A 16,558-nucleotide genomic window follows, 5' to 3' on the forward strand; every position below is an offset into this window, starting at 1 on the left:
AAAGATTTCATTTTGGCCCAAACAATCACTGTATCAAAAAAAAGTTCTAGCAGTCACTAAGCCCACTCCTGAGGGATCTCAGAAGCAGAAATGGGAGAGTTCCTAACTCTCTGGGCAGCAGTGAGGGGTCCAGACACACCCTTTATAAGACTCTCATTCTTTGAAGCATTCTCCTCCCATCAGCTTCCCTCCTGCCCAAGGGACAGCACCCACCAGTTCCAGGCAGAGGAGTAGCTGGATCATTTTTACTTATCTTTACCCTATCTGACACCTGGGGAAGGAATGAGACTAAAAGCCTGTAAAAGTTATAAATGCAAATTCAAGCACTACCAACACCAAGAGGTATGACAGGATGTGGTAAAGTCTCCTGTCCAACACTCATGGGAAAATTCTGAAGGTAAAAAACAGCATCAAAAGTCTTACTCTTGGGAACTTTCAGAGAGCAATTAACCAGGATTATTTTCTATATCTTTATATGAATGGCAGAGGACCTTGATGAATAACTGCCTTAGAGGAAAGTTCTCTGCCAGGAGCAGAGAAAAACCACTACACTCTAAAAATACCAGAGAATAGCCTCAATACTCGCTTAGGGCAACACACATGACTTTGCCATCTTACCTTTCTATTACAGAATGATTAAGAGATGCCTCCTTTTTAAAATCACCCACCTTTTATCTTAGTACAAGTCAGAACATTTTAGCATTTTTCTATTTAAAGGAGAAAGGTGATTATCACCATACAATAAAAAGAATCTACAATGGATTAGTACAGCATCTCAATATATTATTTATCCTGAGAAACCTTATCAGGTGATATCTGCAGAAAGCATGACAGAAAACTATAGATACCTGGGAGCAGATTGGAGCTATCTGTCAGCAGGATGCCCTCTGTCCCACTGTGCAGCTTGGGGGAAGGCACAGGCTGATTAATCCACAGCCTGGATGATCACCTTGCAGACATTCCCCTCTGAATCTATTGCTGCACCACAGCAGGCTTCTAGGAATTGTTCAAGTACAGGCCATTGCTCCAGTACTTGAGCAGTAAGAAACTGAATATTTAAAAAAAAAATTGAATTAAATTAAAACAAGACAGAAGTAAGTTGGTGTTTTGGCTTTTATTTCTAGAATGAACTGTACTCTTGCCTGAAAGTATTTGGTAGGCTAAAAACTTTGATTGTATCACTTGAAGGGCTTCATGGTGAGAGAACTGCTACGTTGCTGAATCCAAATGAGAAAAATACATCCTCCATCACAAACAATATCCCAATCTTATTATTAGGTAGGGTTATTTTTGCTGTTTTGTTTTATCAATCTGCTGTTATTCATACCTCCAATATTAATATTTGCCCTTGTGGTAGCCAAAATAGGTAACAGTACTTTGATTTTTGCTGATAAAATAATTCTACATAGCAAATGCCAAGAATTAAAGCAAATAAATATTTTTGACAATTCTGAATTTTCCTTTCAGAGTTGTAACTTCTAGATAGCAATTTCACTCTCTGAAAAAAATCAAATAACGTTCTGTATTTGGCTGCAACTTTTGTGTAAGGGCAAGCAACAACTGCAGTATTTTTTTAAACGAGCCACAGTGATAGCTTTGCACTTCCTTGAGGCCTCTTCTCTTCTCACTGAATGAACTCCAGGGAATGGCATCATGTTGGGCTTTCCAGATGGATTATGTGAAGCCATAACTCAATGTCATTTTCAATAGCAAGGCTCATAATTAAAGGTCAAATAGTCACTTCATCTGCAATCAATCAATAGAAGAAGTACTAATACTAAGTACTAATCAATCAATGGCAAATGCACTAATAAAAGCCATGCATCAAATGTCTGCATATGTGTGTGCTCACATGTACCATGCATATATGTGAGCAGGGGGAAAGAGAGAAAGGGAACAATGTGGGGGTGAAAAAGCCAGAGGCCATTGTGGATACTATATTTATCTTGGCTTGCTTGCAAGTTTACATCCTGCTTCACTCTTTAGGTGAAATGCAAATAAACATTGGTTTTTCCGCATGTGTGATGCCCTTTATTCACAACCCTGCTGAAGCACCCACCGCTATGCAGAGGTACTGGCTCGTGCTCCCAGCTAAGGAACACAAAGGCACCTACCCTGTGTAATTTGTCCTTACACAAACACACCCTGCACTGTGATCTTTGAGACAAAAAGTGTGTCAACTGTTCTGTCTACAAAATAAGACCCAGCATATGGGAGCAGCACTCATCTCCGTGCAGAGCAAGCACTTATTCATGGATGCAACAGTGAAGTGGCAGTTGGCCTCATGAGCATGCACTGCATGGGAATTACTTGGTTTCATAATATGGTGTGGGAGAAAGTGACTTACAAAAGTCTTCTCATGCCTCTCCTATTACCACTTCTAAAGCTTTAAAGCTGTCAGCTCTTCTCCCACTTTAGCTGCACCATTCTCAGCTCCCCAGGGAATGGGCCAGACATACCTATTTGGAGTTTCACCTGCCAAGCTGAGAGAAATCAGTTTCAAAGTGAAAGTACAAGTGTTGGGGGTCATTTATACACTACCACTGGAATCTTGAAGACAAACAAAGCAGAGCTCCACAACAGATGTGAAATGAGAGCGTGAGCTGTATTTGTGCTTTCAGGCATTGCAGTGACAGAGGGAGAAGGAAAAGCGTTCTCTACCAAAAGCTCTCTCAGATCTCTCGTTGCATGGTTTGTAATAGACACCTAAGGACAAGCAGAAATGTGCCAGAACAGCAAAAGAGCACAGGCCAAAATGCCTGTGTTTGTCTTGTTTCTGCTAAGACCAGGGTGGACAGGGAAAGATTTAAAAGTGCCATTTAGATACAGCTAATCCTTAAAAACAAATTAGACCTACTCTGCTCCCACCTCCAGTGAAGGAAAAAATGCTGTCTGCTCTGGTTAACATATCTGTTTGCATCATCAGCTCAGGCACATACCCCATCACACCCTGGCTTTGTAAAACCCAATACTCCTTATTTTCACACAGATTTGTTTTCACACAGCTCTATGTTATCTGGAGCTGGTACAAACACCAAACAGAATAAAATATCAATGGTCTCAAACTCAGCCAGCTGGAGTCTGATACACAGCAGGCACACCTGGACACCCATGGAGCAGGGGTGCACACAAGACCAGCAGGTACTTCAGGCTTACCAAGGACAGGCTCCCAGGGGATTGCCAAAAGGAACATTTCCCCATTCCTCTCCCAGGATGACTGGAAAGCAGTCTGCCCCAAAGCTGACAAACAGAACAGTACACAGCTGAGAAACAGCCCCACAGTACCATGTTCCACTGTCCACCTGTTCACTTCAACCTGCACACTTAGACATGGGATATCTGGGCTAGGGGAAAAAGGAATTTATGGATGGGGAGAAGCTGCAGGAGTCCTTGAAGTCAAGATGGCCAAAGTATTTTTGCCAGTGTAGTAAGGCAAAGAAAGCTGCAGAATGCAAAAGCTGGCTCATGAGGCTATGCCAATATAAGCAGTAACTTGGAATTGGGAAAGTGTGAGCCAAAAGGTCAAGGGAGCTAGGAACCTCAAACTAAGTTTTTCTAAAAAAGAAAATAACATAAAAAATTGAGAGGGTAGTAGCAGAAGAAAAGTGAACTGATTCAGCTGTGTGCACAGTGAGGTCAAGACAGGCTGCATAAAGATGCTTGGTGCAGTGAGTTAAAGAAATGAACAGTCCTCATTTTTTGGGGGGTGATGGCAAGCACCTTTAGGACTTAAATATTTAAAAAGGCTTTGTGTTTATCTTCTTAGTGTCACAGCAAGCTGACAGAAATATGCAACAGAGCATATATAAAACTATTCTCTCTGGGGAGAGAAGGGGAAACTTGCATATTTGTGCTGTTAAATACAACCAGTTTCTTCAGCTTTTCTTCTGTAGTATTACAGTTGTGCCCTAAGTTCATACACAGCTCCAAACAGAAAACACAGCAGTGTGTTATGACTTATGTGTGCAGTTGCTTTCTACAAATACAAGACTAACTGTCCTGAATACAAGCTCATTTATTAGTCCAAGCTCAGTTTCATAGCACATTTGGCTGGAAAAGACCAATGTCATTTAATCTATGTTCTGCTCCAAGGCAGAATCAACTTCAGCTATTTAATTCCCATCTGAGGCTTGTCTACAATGATAGGAGATTGAAGACATCAATAGGCAACATATTCCAAAGCTGAACTGCCTTACACTAGACAGGTTTCCCTGATTGTTAGCTTAAATCATCATCACTGTAACAAAGTCCTTCCTTTTACAAAGTCCACTGTGACAGAGTTGCTTTCTTCCTTCTTTGCATCAACCTTTTATGCATTTGAAGATCACTGCAGTATTTCTGTTATCTTCCCTCAACAATCCCAACTGCCTCAATCTACCTCTGGGGTCACATTTTTGAGGTCTGTGATCATTCATGGCACTCTCTTCTCATGTCTTTTCAGTTAGTCCACATAATTTTTGAATTGTGGAGGCCAAAACATTGTGCAAATATCAAAAGCCATAACACTCTCAAGCCACACAACTTTTGCTGCTTCCCTGCAACCCACAGGACCCTGTGTGAAAGGAAGGGAGGTTAGTTTAGTATGCCATGTATTTGACAAAGCTATGGCATTGTTGCTCATTTCCTTGTTCTTTCTACACTTTAAAAATAATTTATTTAATGACTTGGTTCAGTAGTTTTCTACAAAATGAAGTTAAAACTCACTGATCTATAATTCCTCTTCCCCTCCCTCATTTCCACTGTAAAAAGAGACATTTTGTTTGACTTTTCCTTGTCTTCCAGGAGCTCCTCCAATTCCCACAGACTTTCAAAGGCACTTGCTAACAGTTCTGCAGCACAGGCCTGGCTGAGGCAAAGAACCCTGAGGTGAGTTTTGCTCTATCAAACCAACCTGGGAAACTTCTAAATCCCAACTTGGTCTTCCCCTGTTTCAGGCTGAGCTCTTACCTTTGTCATTGACACTAAATGTGTTCCTCTTTCACAGATACACTCTTGAAAAGAGTCAGATATTCAGTCATACATGCTTTACCAAACATCTGGTTTTATAATTTGAAAACAATCTAGTAGTGTCCCTGACTGAACATAATGGATGAAACAGCAGCAAGTGGCTGTAAGCATTTCTGATTTAACAGTATTTTCTGAATATCCATCAGAATATTCTGTTATCACTATGGGGTCATAAGTGACAAATATCTCTACGATGTTTTGATAAATGAATGCTAAGAAATAAAGCTATCCAAAGTATCTGCAGACTTCAACACACACATTTTGCTCATGTTAAGCAAAAGAGTATTGTCTCTTTGTGATTTCTGACTATACAATGTCCTTTGATTTTCCCTTGTACATCCCAGCTTTTAGATGTAAGATTTTACTGCCAAACTGGGCAGGTACACCTAGCCATCTCTTCAGAAACAAACCTGAAATTTTAGCAGCATTGGATTAGGCAACAGAACAGCATAAGAACAGAAAGAAAAATACAGCTTTCCACAAATCAGGTGGTCTTACTGTACAAGCACTAAAATCTCAGCTGAGCATATTGTGTTCTCTGCCCTGTAGGAAGCATTAATTTCATCTGTGCAAGAGCATTATTCTACTATTAGTATCGCACTGGTAGCAGCACTTGTCACACTAAACCCAAAACCATTTAAGCAGAAAAACCAGCAACTAAACCAATTTTTTTTTTCAACACAGCAAGGCATGAATGTTACTGTTGTTTTGCTCACAAGCTTATCTCCTGACTTACCCAGGGTGAGGGATTTGTGTGTGGAACAGAAAACGATAGCCACTGTGTCTGCTGGTGTGAAAGTAGAGTTATTCCTACAAAACAGAAGAGTTTTAATAACCTCTGATAGTAAAAACCTTCTTAAAACAGCATCTATCAAAATTATTACTTTGAGGATCCATATACACATTCCCATCACTTTGATCAGTCTGGTGACAGAAATAATTCCACCCATAAATGAACAGTAGTGCTTGATTTATTTTTTTTTTTTTAGCAGAATTGTATCTCTGTTGTGGCAAGCTCTCTAATGAATACACTCCCACGTGAAGGATAGAAATTTTGAAGACATGGTGTGTAGGACGCAACTTTATTCCAGCCAAGTTTATTTTGTCAAACATGCAAAAATGTCACAGCAGAAGCCCCTTGCCTCCACAAAATAAGAGAAAATGACCTATTATTTCTTCTTCTAGTATGGAACAGTAACAAAATGCTCCGCTTGGACAGTATATTGAGTCCACACTAAGGAGTTAGCTTCCACTTCAGAGATAAACTACATCTAAGGATTTAAACACTGGGACTAAGGCCAGGAGGGGTGGGAAAATGACATCTATATAGAGAGAGAGAGATGACTGGCCAATGGATCACCCTTTGCTCCAAAATAGGAGTAATTCTATGAGATTCTAAACATTTACCATACTGAGCTGGTTACTGCTTAAGGTATTTTAGATTTCACAGTTGGGGCATATCTTCCCCCCAGGTTAGGTCTAGCAGTTCAGAAGTTATTTTAAAATGCCTTTTAAGGCTAGGATATGATCTTGTCACAGAGAAATTTTCTTATAGCACTAAAAGAAGCCTAAGTAGCTCTAAGACACTGTACCCTTCTTTGTGATTCTCCCTTATGGATATTGTTTAATTTATACAAAGCATATGCTTGGAGTCTGCTGTATTGTGTCACTCTCCTTTCAGCAGAGTGCTGCTAAACAAATATTCCAATAAGCCCAAGTGAGAGGACAAATGTGGCTACTCCAGCCAGCACCAGTGATGCCTTGAGCCACTGGCAACACCATGCTTACAGTACCAGTTTTTGAGAAGTGAATGTACAATTGCCCTTACTGGTTGAGACTTTAAAAAAGTAAAAAAAAAAAAAAGCTCTACCAAACATTAGTTCAGGACTGCTGTCTTTTAAGAATCACCATATAAATGTAGCAAATTTGACATATATAGAGAGGAGTGAATTGCCAGCACAGCAAATGTATCTTGAGATGTAAAAAGTCAAACTGAGTTCTCTCTCTCATATGTCATCAGCATGTCTGCAGGGCAAATTATACCTTCAGTGACATCTGTGCTAATCCATTTTTTTCAGTGGATGAGGTACAGCAGTGATTGATTGAGATTTAACAACTCTGTAATTAACACACAAGAAAGGACAGAATTCAGGTCCTGCTCTCTTAGCCTATGAAACTCTAACAGAGCAAATGCAGTAAGAACAATAGGAAATACCAAAATGAGGTCACCTCTATTCAGAAACCTGCCTTTGCACATTTGCATAAACTTTGTCACACAAACCAAAGATATCACGCAAAAGAAATATTCAAAGGTTGGGATTCAGCACATTCATTTACCTTGTGGAGAAGAGGAAAGTCAAAAACATGAAGCTCATCTGAATAGAAAATACTGAAAGAGAAACAAGCTAAAATTAGATCACAATTATAATTACTGTGTCCATGCCTTTTGTTCCCATACTGCAGGGCAGAAATGAGGCTGGATCAAGTCTATCCAGAGAAACCCATTGCCAGACAAGCTTTAAAGACTGCCTGGAAGAACAACACAGATCATACATCCTGGCAAGCCAGAATTAATGTTATGGCTGCACAAGTTCTTCCTGGGGTAGATCCTCTGAATCAAGAACTTCTTGACACGATGAGTGGCAGGAAATAGTGCATATGCTGCATCTGTCAGACATGCTCTGGGTGCTGGGCACTTAGACTTGCTATTTTAAAGGAGAAAGTGTGTAAGGATGATCCAAATAAATATTCCCAGCCCTGGGTATATTAATTATGATCATTCATGGGGAGAGGAAGAGATCATCATAGATGTTTGAATTCTCTCTGAGACAAAGGCTGATTCCTGGGCTGGGCAGTGTGTGTCAGACCTTTCCTGCAAGCTCAGCCAGCTCTGTAAGTACAGGTGGTTGTGAGCATCCCATGGGGAGACCTTCTCTCTGCCAGGTCTGCTGACACCCTCAGGGACTCTGGGGGGCACAGGGCCCACCCTGGGACTGCAGAGGTACAAGGAACAGCCAGTGGCTTCCATGAGTAGCATCAGCCCAGAGCATGGAAAATCCCCACAAGGCTGAAGGAGAGACCCTGTGACCTGCACAGGCCTTTCCTGAGTTTGTGGGTTTTGGGGAAAAGGCTTTTCCTTGCAGCAGAATCTGGGGTGGCTCCTCTCCCTACTCCTTGCAAAATGTGTGGATGCAGTAAGGCTGACATGCCCCACAGGGCAGTGCAAGTCAAAACAATGCATTTGATTTTCACCCCAGTTTACAACTGGGAAACATGGCAGGGATATTAGCTATAACCAGTGACATTTTCTATTCTCCTACATACATTTCCTAGAATGTATAAATGTCACCTCAGCATGCACTTAATTCCTCCTTCATGAACTAAAGGAGCAATCCATTGCTCCTGAATTATAATTTTTCTCCGATGAAGTACATTAATTTAATATTCACCGAAAAAAACAGTCCCTTATTACACATAATTCTGTAAAGCAATAAGCATGTGTTGCTACCAATTATTCCTCGTGAATATTTTGCTGTGGCTAGAATATTAGCATAAAAATTACATAGAAACATTAATCAGCAGAATAACAAACTCAGTTTTACCTCAAACTCCTCGTGCTAATTTCACTTCCTGGTGTAAAACAATACACACATCCAGCTGACACATCCAATGGTGATAATAAACTTCTAGAATACAATGTGCACACCCATCTCCAAAACTTCCTTGGTTTTTGGTTTTGTAAATATTCCAGAAAAAATCCCCCTACCAATTGTCTAATTTATTCCAAATAGTTCCAATGCTTATGTTAATTTTCTTACCAAGAAATTCCAGTTTGCACACTGGCAATGAACATGTAGATATGACTTTCAGTGTATTCCACAGCAAATTGTACATTTCATTCCACATGGAACACATACAGAGTTGCCTTGAAGAGAAATGAAGGCCAAGCAAGACAGCAGAAGCAAACAACTACAAATCAACTGTTCTAGGAAGAACATGTCTTGAAATAAAAAAGAAAGGGGTTTTTTTTCTGAGTTTCTCTGCATGTTAAGTTTGAGTTGAAAATCTCTGTACCATTTTTTTTTTTGCTGACAATTTTGCACTGATTTCAGTCCAAGGTCCTTCTTGGTTGCCAGTGCAAAGAAGTATTTGTTCCATTTCGAAAAAAGCTCCATAGCATTGCTTCCTAATCCTTTGCTTTCAGAATAAAACATTATATTGTACCACTTATAGTCCCATGAATTATTTTATGTAGGTATAGTGTTTAGTATAGTTTCATAATCCATATGTACAGTTTCATAATCCCAAAAAAAAGGCACAATTAAGACAGAATTAAGATCTGATGCACAAAGGGCAGGGGCAAATTTCCTACTGGTTTTAGCTGAGGTCAGATTTGTAGAAGATACATTATTTTTATTAGACAGAAGCATATGCAGACACACAAAGTAGGTGATGGTCTGATCTCTTGAAATCCCACAGTTTTAGAGTATGAGATGTGATTTATACTGAAGCATACTGTAGTTACCTCTCCTCCATGCAAATTGAAACTCCTGTCTGTGGACAGTCTGAGGCAAATGGGAATTCCCTGCAGGGAGAGGAGACAGTGCCTGTACAGCATTGCCTTTCCCTGGGAGGGAGGGATCTGCCAGTGTGCTTCCAGCTGATGGCAAGGATACCAGCAGCCTATTCTCAGGTGGGTGTTATTTAAGGCTGAATGACTTGAGTGCTTCTAAAAGAAACTCAAAGAAATGTGCTCATCCACGGAAACAGATCAACACATTCTAACTCCCAACTAGTTTCTAGGTTTATAATATGCTAAGGAAGAGCAGTTTAAAAATTATAACAGTGCTTCTGAGTAACAGCTCAACCCCAAATCTTGTGTTGCTGTTTGGAATGTGACATCTGTGTATTTTATGGCAGCTCAATAGCAAAGAAGGCAAAACCAGAATGCCAACAAATGCTTGTAAAGTACTACTATGTACTTTCAGAAAGGAAGGGCCACAGAGCAACCTCAGGCCCACCTAAATAGCAGGGTTCACTCCTCTCTAAATGCTTACTTGGTCCCCTAAATGCATCCAGCTCCTAAGAAGTCTGGCAACCTGGTTTCCACATGCTTTAGAAGCTCTAACATCATGCCAGTACCCTCACAGCTCCCCCACTACATGTAGCTCATTGCAGACCTGAAACACACACACAAAAAAAGAGTCATTAGGGCTGAACTTACTTATGAACACGATTATAATCAAGCTAAATTTATCCAGGTCAATATTTGGATTGGCAAAGGTATCGCAGAACGTTGTGTAGATGATCATCAGGAGCACACAGCTGCTGATAGCACCAAATGGAGGCTTCTTCCTTTCAAGCCAGTCCTTGATGTATCTTCGGACAATCTGAAACACAGAAACCAACAGGTTGTCTCTTTTCAGAGATGCAGGGAGCCAAGTTGGGCATCACAAAGTGAATCTGACAGCGGAAAGACACAAAGAGAAGAGAGTAATTTGGATGACGGCCACAGTGGATTTCAAAGCTTCCCTGCCACACAACTCTTCTTCTGGGGAATTTAACATTTGTAGTGCAACTTCCACTGGGCGTCCATAATGAGAGTATATTTTCAAGTGCATTCAAATCCATCCTTAATCATGCCAAATGTTCTTTGCTAGCTGTCACTGAGACATGCCCATTAAGCCTCCCCAAAGTTTATCTCCTCTGCTGATACTAATGGATGTATGTAATTATCACAGTCCCCTTTGCATCAACAGACAATTCCAAGTGCAACTTTGGGAATCTTAAAAATCTGACATCTTCAGGAATTTCATGACGGTAGATAATCGAAAGTGATCCATGGAACATTTTAATATTTAAATAGCAAGCGATGCACCAGAAGTTTTTAATTAAATTATAACTCAAGCTTGAAAAGCAAAAGTGCATGTGTTGTGGGAGTTTAAATAATTCAAACTCTGAATATCTGGAGTTTTTGTAAATCCAAAGACAAATGCCATTTGCACGCTTTTAGAATATCAGAATTAACACATGAAAACAAGGAAACCTACTGTACTTAGCAGAACTTTTGCACTTTCAGGAAACAGAATATGAAGCAGTTTTTCAAGAATTTTTTAGAAACAACTATAAATTTTAAAGCAACCCCAACGTTAAAGTTATGCTGAATACCATAGCACTAAGTCCCACCAGATATAATGCATCTATTTTAGTCCTGCCTGGGGAGTCGCTTTTAGTTTTTCTGTTTACTTTATATGGTTTGAAAAAACTTTTTAAAGCTTTTATCCTACAGCTGCAACTTGTGTTAATTTTTCAGCAATCACATTATCTTGCCTAATTTCTCCTGAGGCCTCCTGATGTTCTCTGTTACCACACTCTTCTGGAAATCACAGCCCAGGATCCTGAAGCACTTCAGCCAGAGGGCTCCAAAGGTGTCTCGTGACCTTCCCTCAGTGGTGCAAACATCACCACCATTGGTTTAATGACACAGAAAACCTTAAAGGTATTCAAGATTAATAGCAGGCCATCATCACCAATGCTACCATAGGACCCTTTCACACAACAAATGCCAAAGCCATGGAATCAAGCTGCTCTCTCTCAGTTTTCCTCATTGCTTTCCTGGCTTGTTTGCAAGGCTCTCAGCAGGGAAGTGCTGGAGCAGCCATCCCAGTCACCACAGCAATGAGACTCCATCAGGGCACACACTAGAACTTTGGCACCTGGGCTTCATGCCAAGCTACGCAGGCTGAAGATCAGCACTCACCTCCCACACTTGTGGGCGTCCTGCTGCTGAAAAATAACAAATTTGCAGGAAAATATCTAAGGGAATTCTCAATGCCCCGGTGAAAACAGTGAAATTTAAAATGTCACACTTGCCAGATGTTAAAGAGAGAAAATAACAAAAAATATAAGGCCAGACTTCTGAAAGCCTCCACTGGAGCTCCTTCAGCCACTGGGCAGGAATAGGACACTGCACTGATGAAAGAGACACAAGAAAGTGAAGCCATGCAGAGAGCAATATGAAAGACATATAATGGGAAGTTTAGATGAGTCTAATTCTGAGCAAATTTGGGACTGTAATTATCAGAAGCAAAAAGTAAAGCCTTTCACTTCTAAAGTGAGCAAGTTTTTTTTAACAAAGTTTAAAAAAAATCCTATTATCCCTTAAATTGTCACACTGGGGAAAAAGAAAAACTACTTAAGGCCACCTATTAATTTATAGTCCTTCCAGAAGATTTATACAGAAAGTAACGAGATGTTGAAAAAGAAAAGTGATGGCTCATTATACCATGGTACAATTTCTAGTGGAAGTATTTAATCCAAAAACTGCAACCCTGTGCCTGTTCAGGGTCTGATTATACCAGACATGACAATAATATCATACACACATTTATCCTTGACTGTCATAGAAGAGAAATAAAAAACATTTAAAAAATTAAACTGCAAGTATTTCCTCAGAATCTTCAATTGAGTGATACCTTCTTTAAATACCCACCTCTATCTAGCCTGGAATTTTTGTGAATCAATAACCATAAATAGCAGTACAGTTCCTTACTGCACATTATCTTTTTTAAAAAATTATATAGTCAGACCCTGAAGAACTAAATTGTGGCTTCAGGAAATTATCTAATCAACCAAATGTCATGCAAAATGTGCACAAAACACAGACAAAATGTATCTTCTCTAACACAGAATCCCATACATTTTGATCTTCTTACAAGGTTCAACATGATCGGCAATTCCAGAGGTCAATTCAGCCTATAATCACTGATTCAAGGTAACCTAAATTCTTGTATAACTTGATGGAAGAAAATAACCCTACAGAAGCTCATGTCAGCTGATTCTCTTTGACTGAAAAACAATCCATTTGTTATTCATGCCTGGCAGAGTTGCTTCAGGACAAGGATGCTTTGAAAGCCTTTTAATTCTTAACCCAATTCTATAACTTTTCAGGGTAAACAGGGAACTACAAAAGACCAAATTTGTGAATATTTGTAGTGAAATAACAATAAGTGCCACAAATACAAGAAAAAAAAAACACATTCAGAGCCTGGGTTGAGGTACTAAAGCTTCATTTGTCTGAATTGCAGTGAAAGCTAACACAGTCATTTCTGAATGTTAATATAAACCACTGGTATCCAAAATACATGCATCCCACTGATGGAAAAGAGCAAAAAGGGGATGTATTGGGTTTTGTGGCAAGGTTTGGTAGTAGGGCAGGCAATAGGGGATGGTTTCTGGGAGAGGCTGCCAGAAGCTTCTCTCATGACTGATGGAGGCAGTGCCAGCCAGCTCCCAGATGGATCCAGCCCTGGCCAAGGCTGAGCTCAGCAGTGATGCTGCTAGTGATGCTCTGTAAGGGTTTTCATACAGATTCAAATGCCAGCCCCAAAGAGCAGGGAAAGGCTGACCCAGAGGTTGCACATGAAAGAACATGAAGGTGAATCCTTCCCTCAAACTGCAGTTTAGTGGAGAAAACAGCGGGAGAGAAGCAAAACTTTGGAGTAGGTGATATTTTATAAATAATCTGCCTGATAAACTCAGAAAAGTTAGAAAATAAAAGAACATGAATTTTTCCAGCAGGCAAGCACCTCCTGAAGACTACATTCTGGCAACCTCCAAAGGTTTTGGAAAGGCATCAGCTCAAATTTGCTTCAAAACACAGTTTCAGGCTCAAACTTTCCTCTTGCCCAGGATTTAATTTTTAACAACAAAGAAATGTAATTACACTTGAGTTAACAGTAGTGTCCCCATTTCAATTTAGTTCTCCTAGCAGAATAGTTCTATCCACAGTATTTTTCCTACAGACTGCTCTGTATCCTGCCATAACCTTCTTGTCTAAACACCAACCTTCCTAAGCAAACGAGCTCACTGCTCTAATGCTTATTTCATTTAATATCCTTGGGCAAAGAAACATGATCTGCTGTTCCAGGAAAGCAGGTAAACAGTGCTCATCTGTTATTAGACCACACATGAAAATGGCAGAAGGTGTGTTACAGAAAAACAGTTCACTTCTCTAATTGTACCTTCAGAATAGTCACAGAGTATACCCAGAGAAATCTGTCAGTAAAATTTTCTAGACACTTTCTACCTGTCTGCCCAAGTGCTGGACACACAAGGTAAAAAATTCAAAAAACAATGTAATACATTAATGTTCATTATTAATTGAGCTAAATAGAGCAAGGAGCTCCACTCCCACCTTATATGGAATGGAATAATTTCTGACATTAGTCATGCAGTACATCTCCTAAAAATTATCTAGATCTGTAACTTACTTGTTTATTAAACACAAGAACGGTAAAAAAAACCAAAAAAACCTCAAACAACCTAAACCCAAAAAAACCCCCAAGGAAATGGATAGGAAGTCACCTTTTCTGTTTCCATTATACACAGGAGTCTCTCTTGGTATTTACATCATTATCTAAAATAGATTTTTCCTAATTCTACCAACTATTTTGGACTGAACTCCTCTTTAACAGAATTTACAGTGGTTTTACTGCACTTCTGCTCTTTTTTATTGTCTATTGGTATGTTCTTCTAAATACATGGGTAAAACACGTGGGGCTTTACCACCTCAACAAAGAAACACAAGTCACCTTTTCCTTGTGTTCAAACACATGAGCAAACAAGCTGCAACTGCTGGATTACAACCACACCTAAATGCAGCAGTTACCTTACTTAATTTCTCTTCTAAGGTAAGATTCCGAACTCATTCTTAATTAATATTACTACTACTTATAGTAACAGACTAATGCAATGAAGGCTAAAATACAAAATTTCCCATTGAAAATCTTGGAGTCAGGGTAGATATTTTCAACAGTCCTGTAATTTTTCCATATCTTTTCTTATATAGTGATGGTAAACCAAGAAAGACAATTGCAGGCAATATTGGGAACTAGGTCAGTGAAGTCTGTAAGGCATGAAAGGTGAGAAAATTGGGGAGAAAAAGGAAAGGAAATCAACTAAGATGACAGCAGCAGTAAAAACCAGTGTAAGGAATCAATTCCTGGAATGGAAGAGAGATTAATTGGGTTGTATAAAAATCTAAATGAAATAAGATGCTAAGAGGGACATTGTTCAGATTTCTACAGAAAAACCAGTCTCCAAATATACAAGGTCTGCATGCCAGTTCAAATGCACAGACCCTTTTATAAAGCAAAACTTGCACCACCTCAGCCAGACCATGTCCTGATATTTTTACAGGAGTTTTACCTCTGTGGAGGCATAAATTCCCACCTTTTCCTGAATATTGCTGTAAAGTTTCAGATTTTGTGATGGTTCACCTGCTTTCCTAGGATATCATCAAATGTCAAATCTATCCTTATGCTACAGAGTGTACAATCTAATGGGTTTTTTTTCTGAAGACAGGCTGCAAAAAAATTTTTTTGCAATCTGAGGAAAAAAAAAAAATTTCTATAAGCATCTTGCTTTTTACCCCTCAGCTTACCAAACTCCCCTAAAAGCTATCTTACTCCATTATGTCAGCTCACTCCCAAGAGATAGCTCCTGTCACATATACACCTTTAAAGCAAGGCATAAAAACCACATGAGGCCATTTTCAAAATTAAGTTTCACAGTTTGAGGTAATTTGCAACTGTTGTTTTAAAACCTTATAAACAGGTGCAACATGGTAAAAATGTGAAGGGTGTCTGCAGCATCAGTACCTTTCCTTCATATTTTGCATTCTGTGGAAAGCAGGCTCTGTTCCCTGCTGAGTCAGGTCTTAGTAGGGAGTGAAGTGTGTTCTGAAGGCTGTTTATCCCCTTCTTTGGTCCTCTGCAAAAAGCTCCTGGAGAGCTCATCTCCCAGGGCACCTCTCCTCCCTGCAGCTCTCCTGGACTTTGAAGAGAATAAAGATTCCTTCTATGTGGATTTCATTTACAAGAGACAGATTTGACACTGTCCCCCCCCCCCCCCCCCCTTTTTTTTTAATAACAGTTCTGTTAATTTTTATTTCCCCCACTTTAGTTAAATAATTCCTTCTACTTCCTATCAACTTCCATCTACCTTCCCTTTTCCATTTCTCATTCTTTAAAAAGAAATACCTTGCTAAGCTTTTTAGTTTCAATTTCACTTACAACTTGTATTGCAACATAGCACCCTTTTAGACTTGTGTTGATAAGCACAGCTCCCAAATGCTCAAAGGGCTCCTCTGGAACATTTTGGGCAATGATGCAGAAGGCACTTAAGATCCTTTACTTGTAGGACATCAAGATTTTTTTGTGTGTGTGACTAGATTCACTGAGGATTTCTGTACAACTGGTTTCATTTTATAGATTTGGGAAGAAGAACTGCACAGAATCATAACATTAATTCTAGCTTTAGTTAAGGTCTGTTTAATGTGAAGTGCCCACTTTACGCTGGCAGACAAATTACCAATGGGGCAACTAGAGAATGCATGAATGATAATGTACAGACAAGCTTTTTATTATTTATTCATAGAAAACAGTGGGTTTTGGTGTGCTGCTTTGAAAAATGTTCAAACTAGTAGAATATAATGAAAGCACAGTGAAAATTCTATTTCATTAACATTTAATCATAAATCGCTCTTTAA

The 16,558-nt window shown here is 39.5% G+C and overlaps 1 protein-coding gene across 1 annotated transcript in view; it reads right to left on the minus strand.

Moving 5' to 3' along the window:
* Positions 1-16,558, minus strand: part of SLC10A7 (solute carrier family 10 member 7) — a 137,569-nt gene that overhangs the window by 14,451 nt on the left and 106,560 nt on the right. The window contains exons 8-10 of the mRNA XM_054293405.1: positions 10,232-10,397; positions 7,345-7,396; positions 5,744-5,817 (exon numbers count right to left, since the gene is read on the minus strand). Of these exons, the coding sequence (XP_054149380.1) occupies positions 5,744-5,817; positions 7,345-7,396; positions 10,232-10,397 (292 nt within the window). The remainder of the gene's footprint in view (positions 1-5,743; positions 5,818-7,344; positions 7,397-10,231; positions 10,398-16,558) is intronic.

This window comes from Melozone crissalis, unplaced genomic scaffold (genome assembly GCF_028551555.1).
Source record: "Melozone crissalis strain CALT ecotype California unplaced genomic scaffold, PUWL_Pcris_2 ptg000006l_1, whole genome shotgun sequence".
NCBI lineage: Eukaryota > Metazoa > Chordata > Aves > Passeriformes > Passerellidae > Melozone > Melozone crissalis.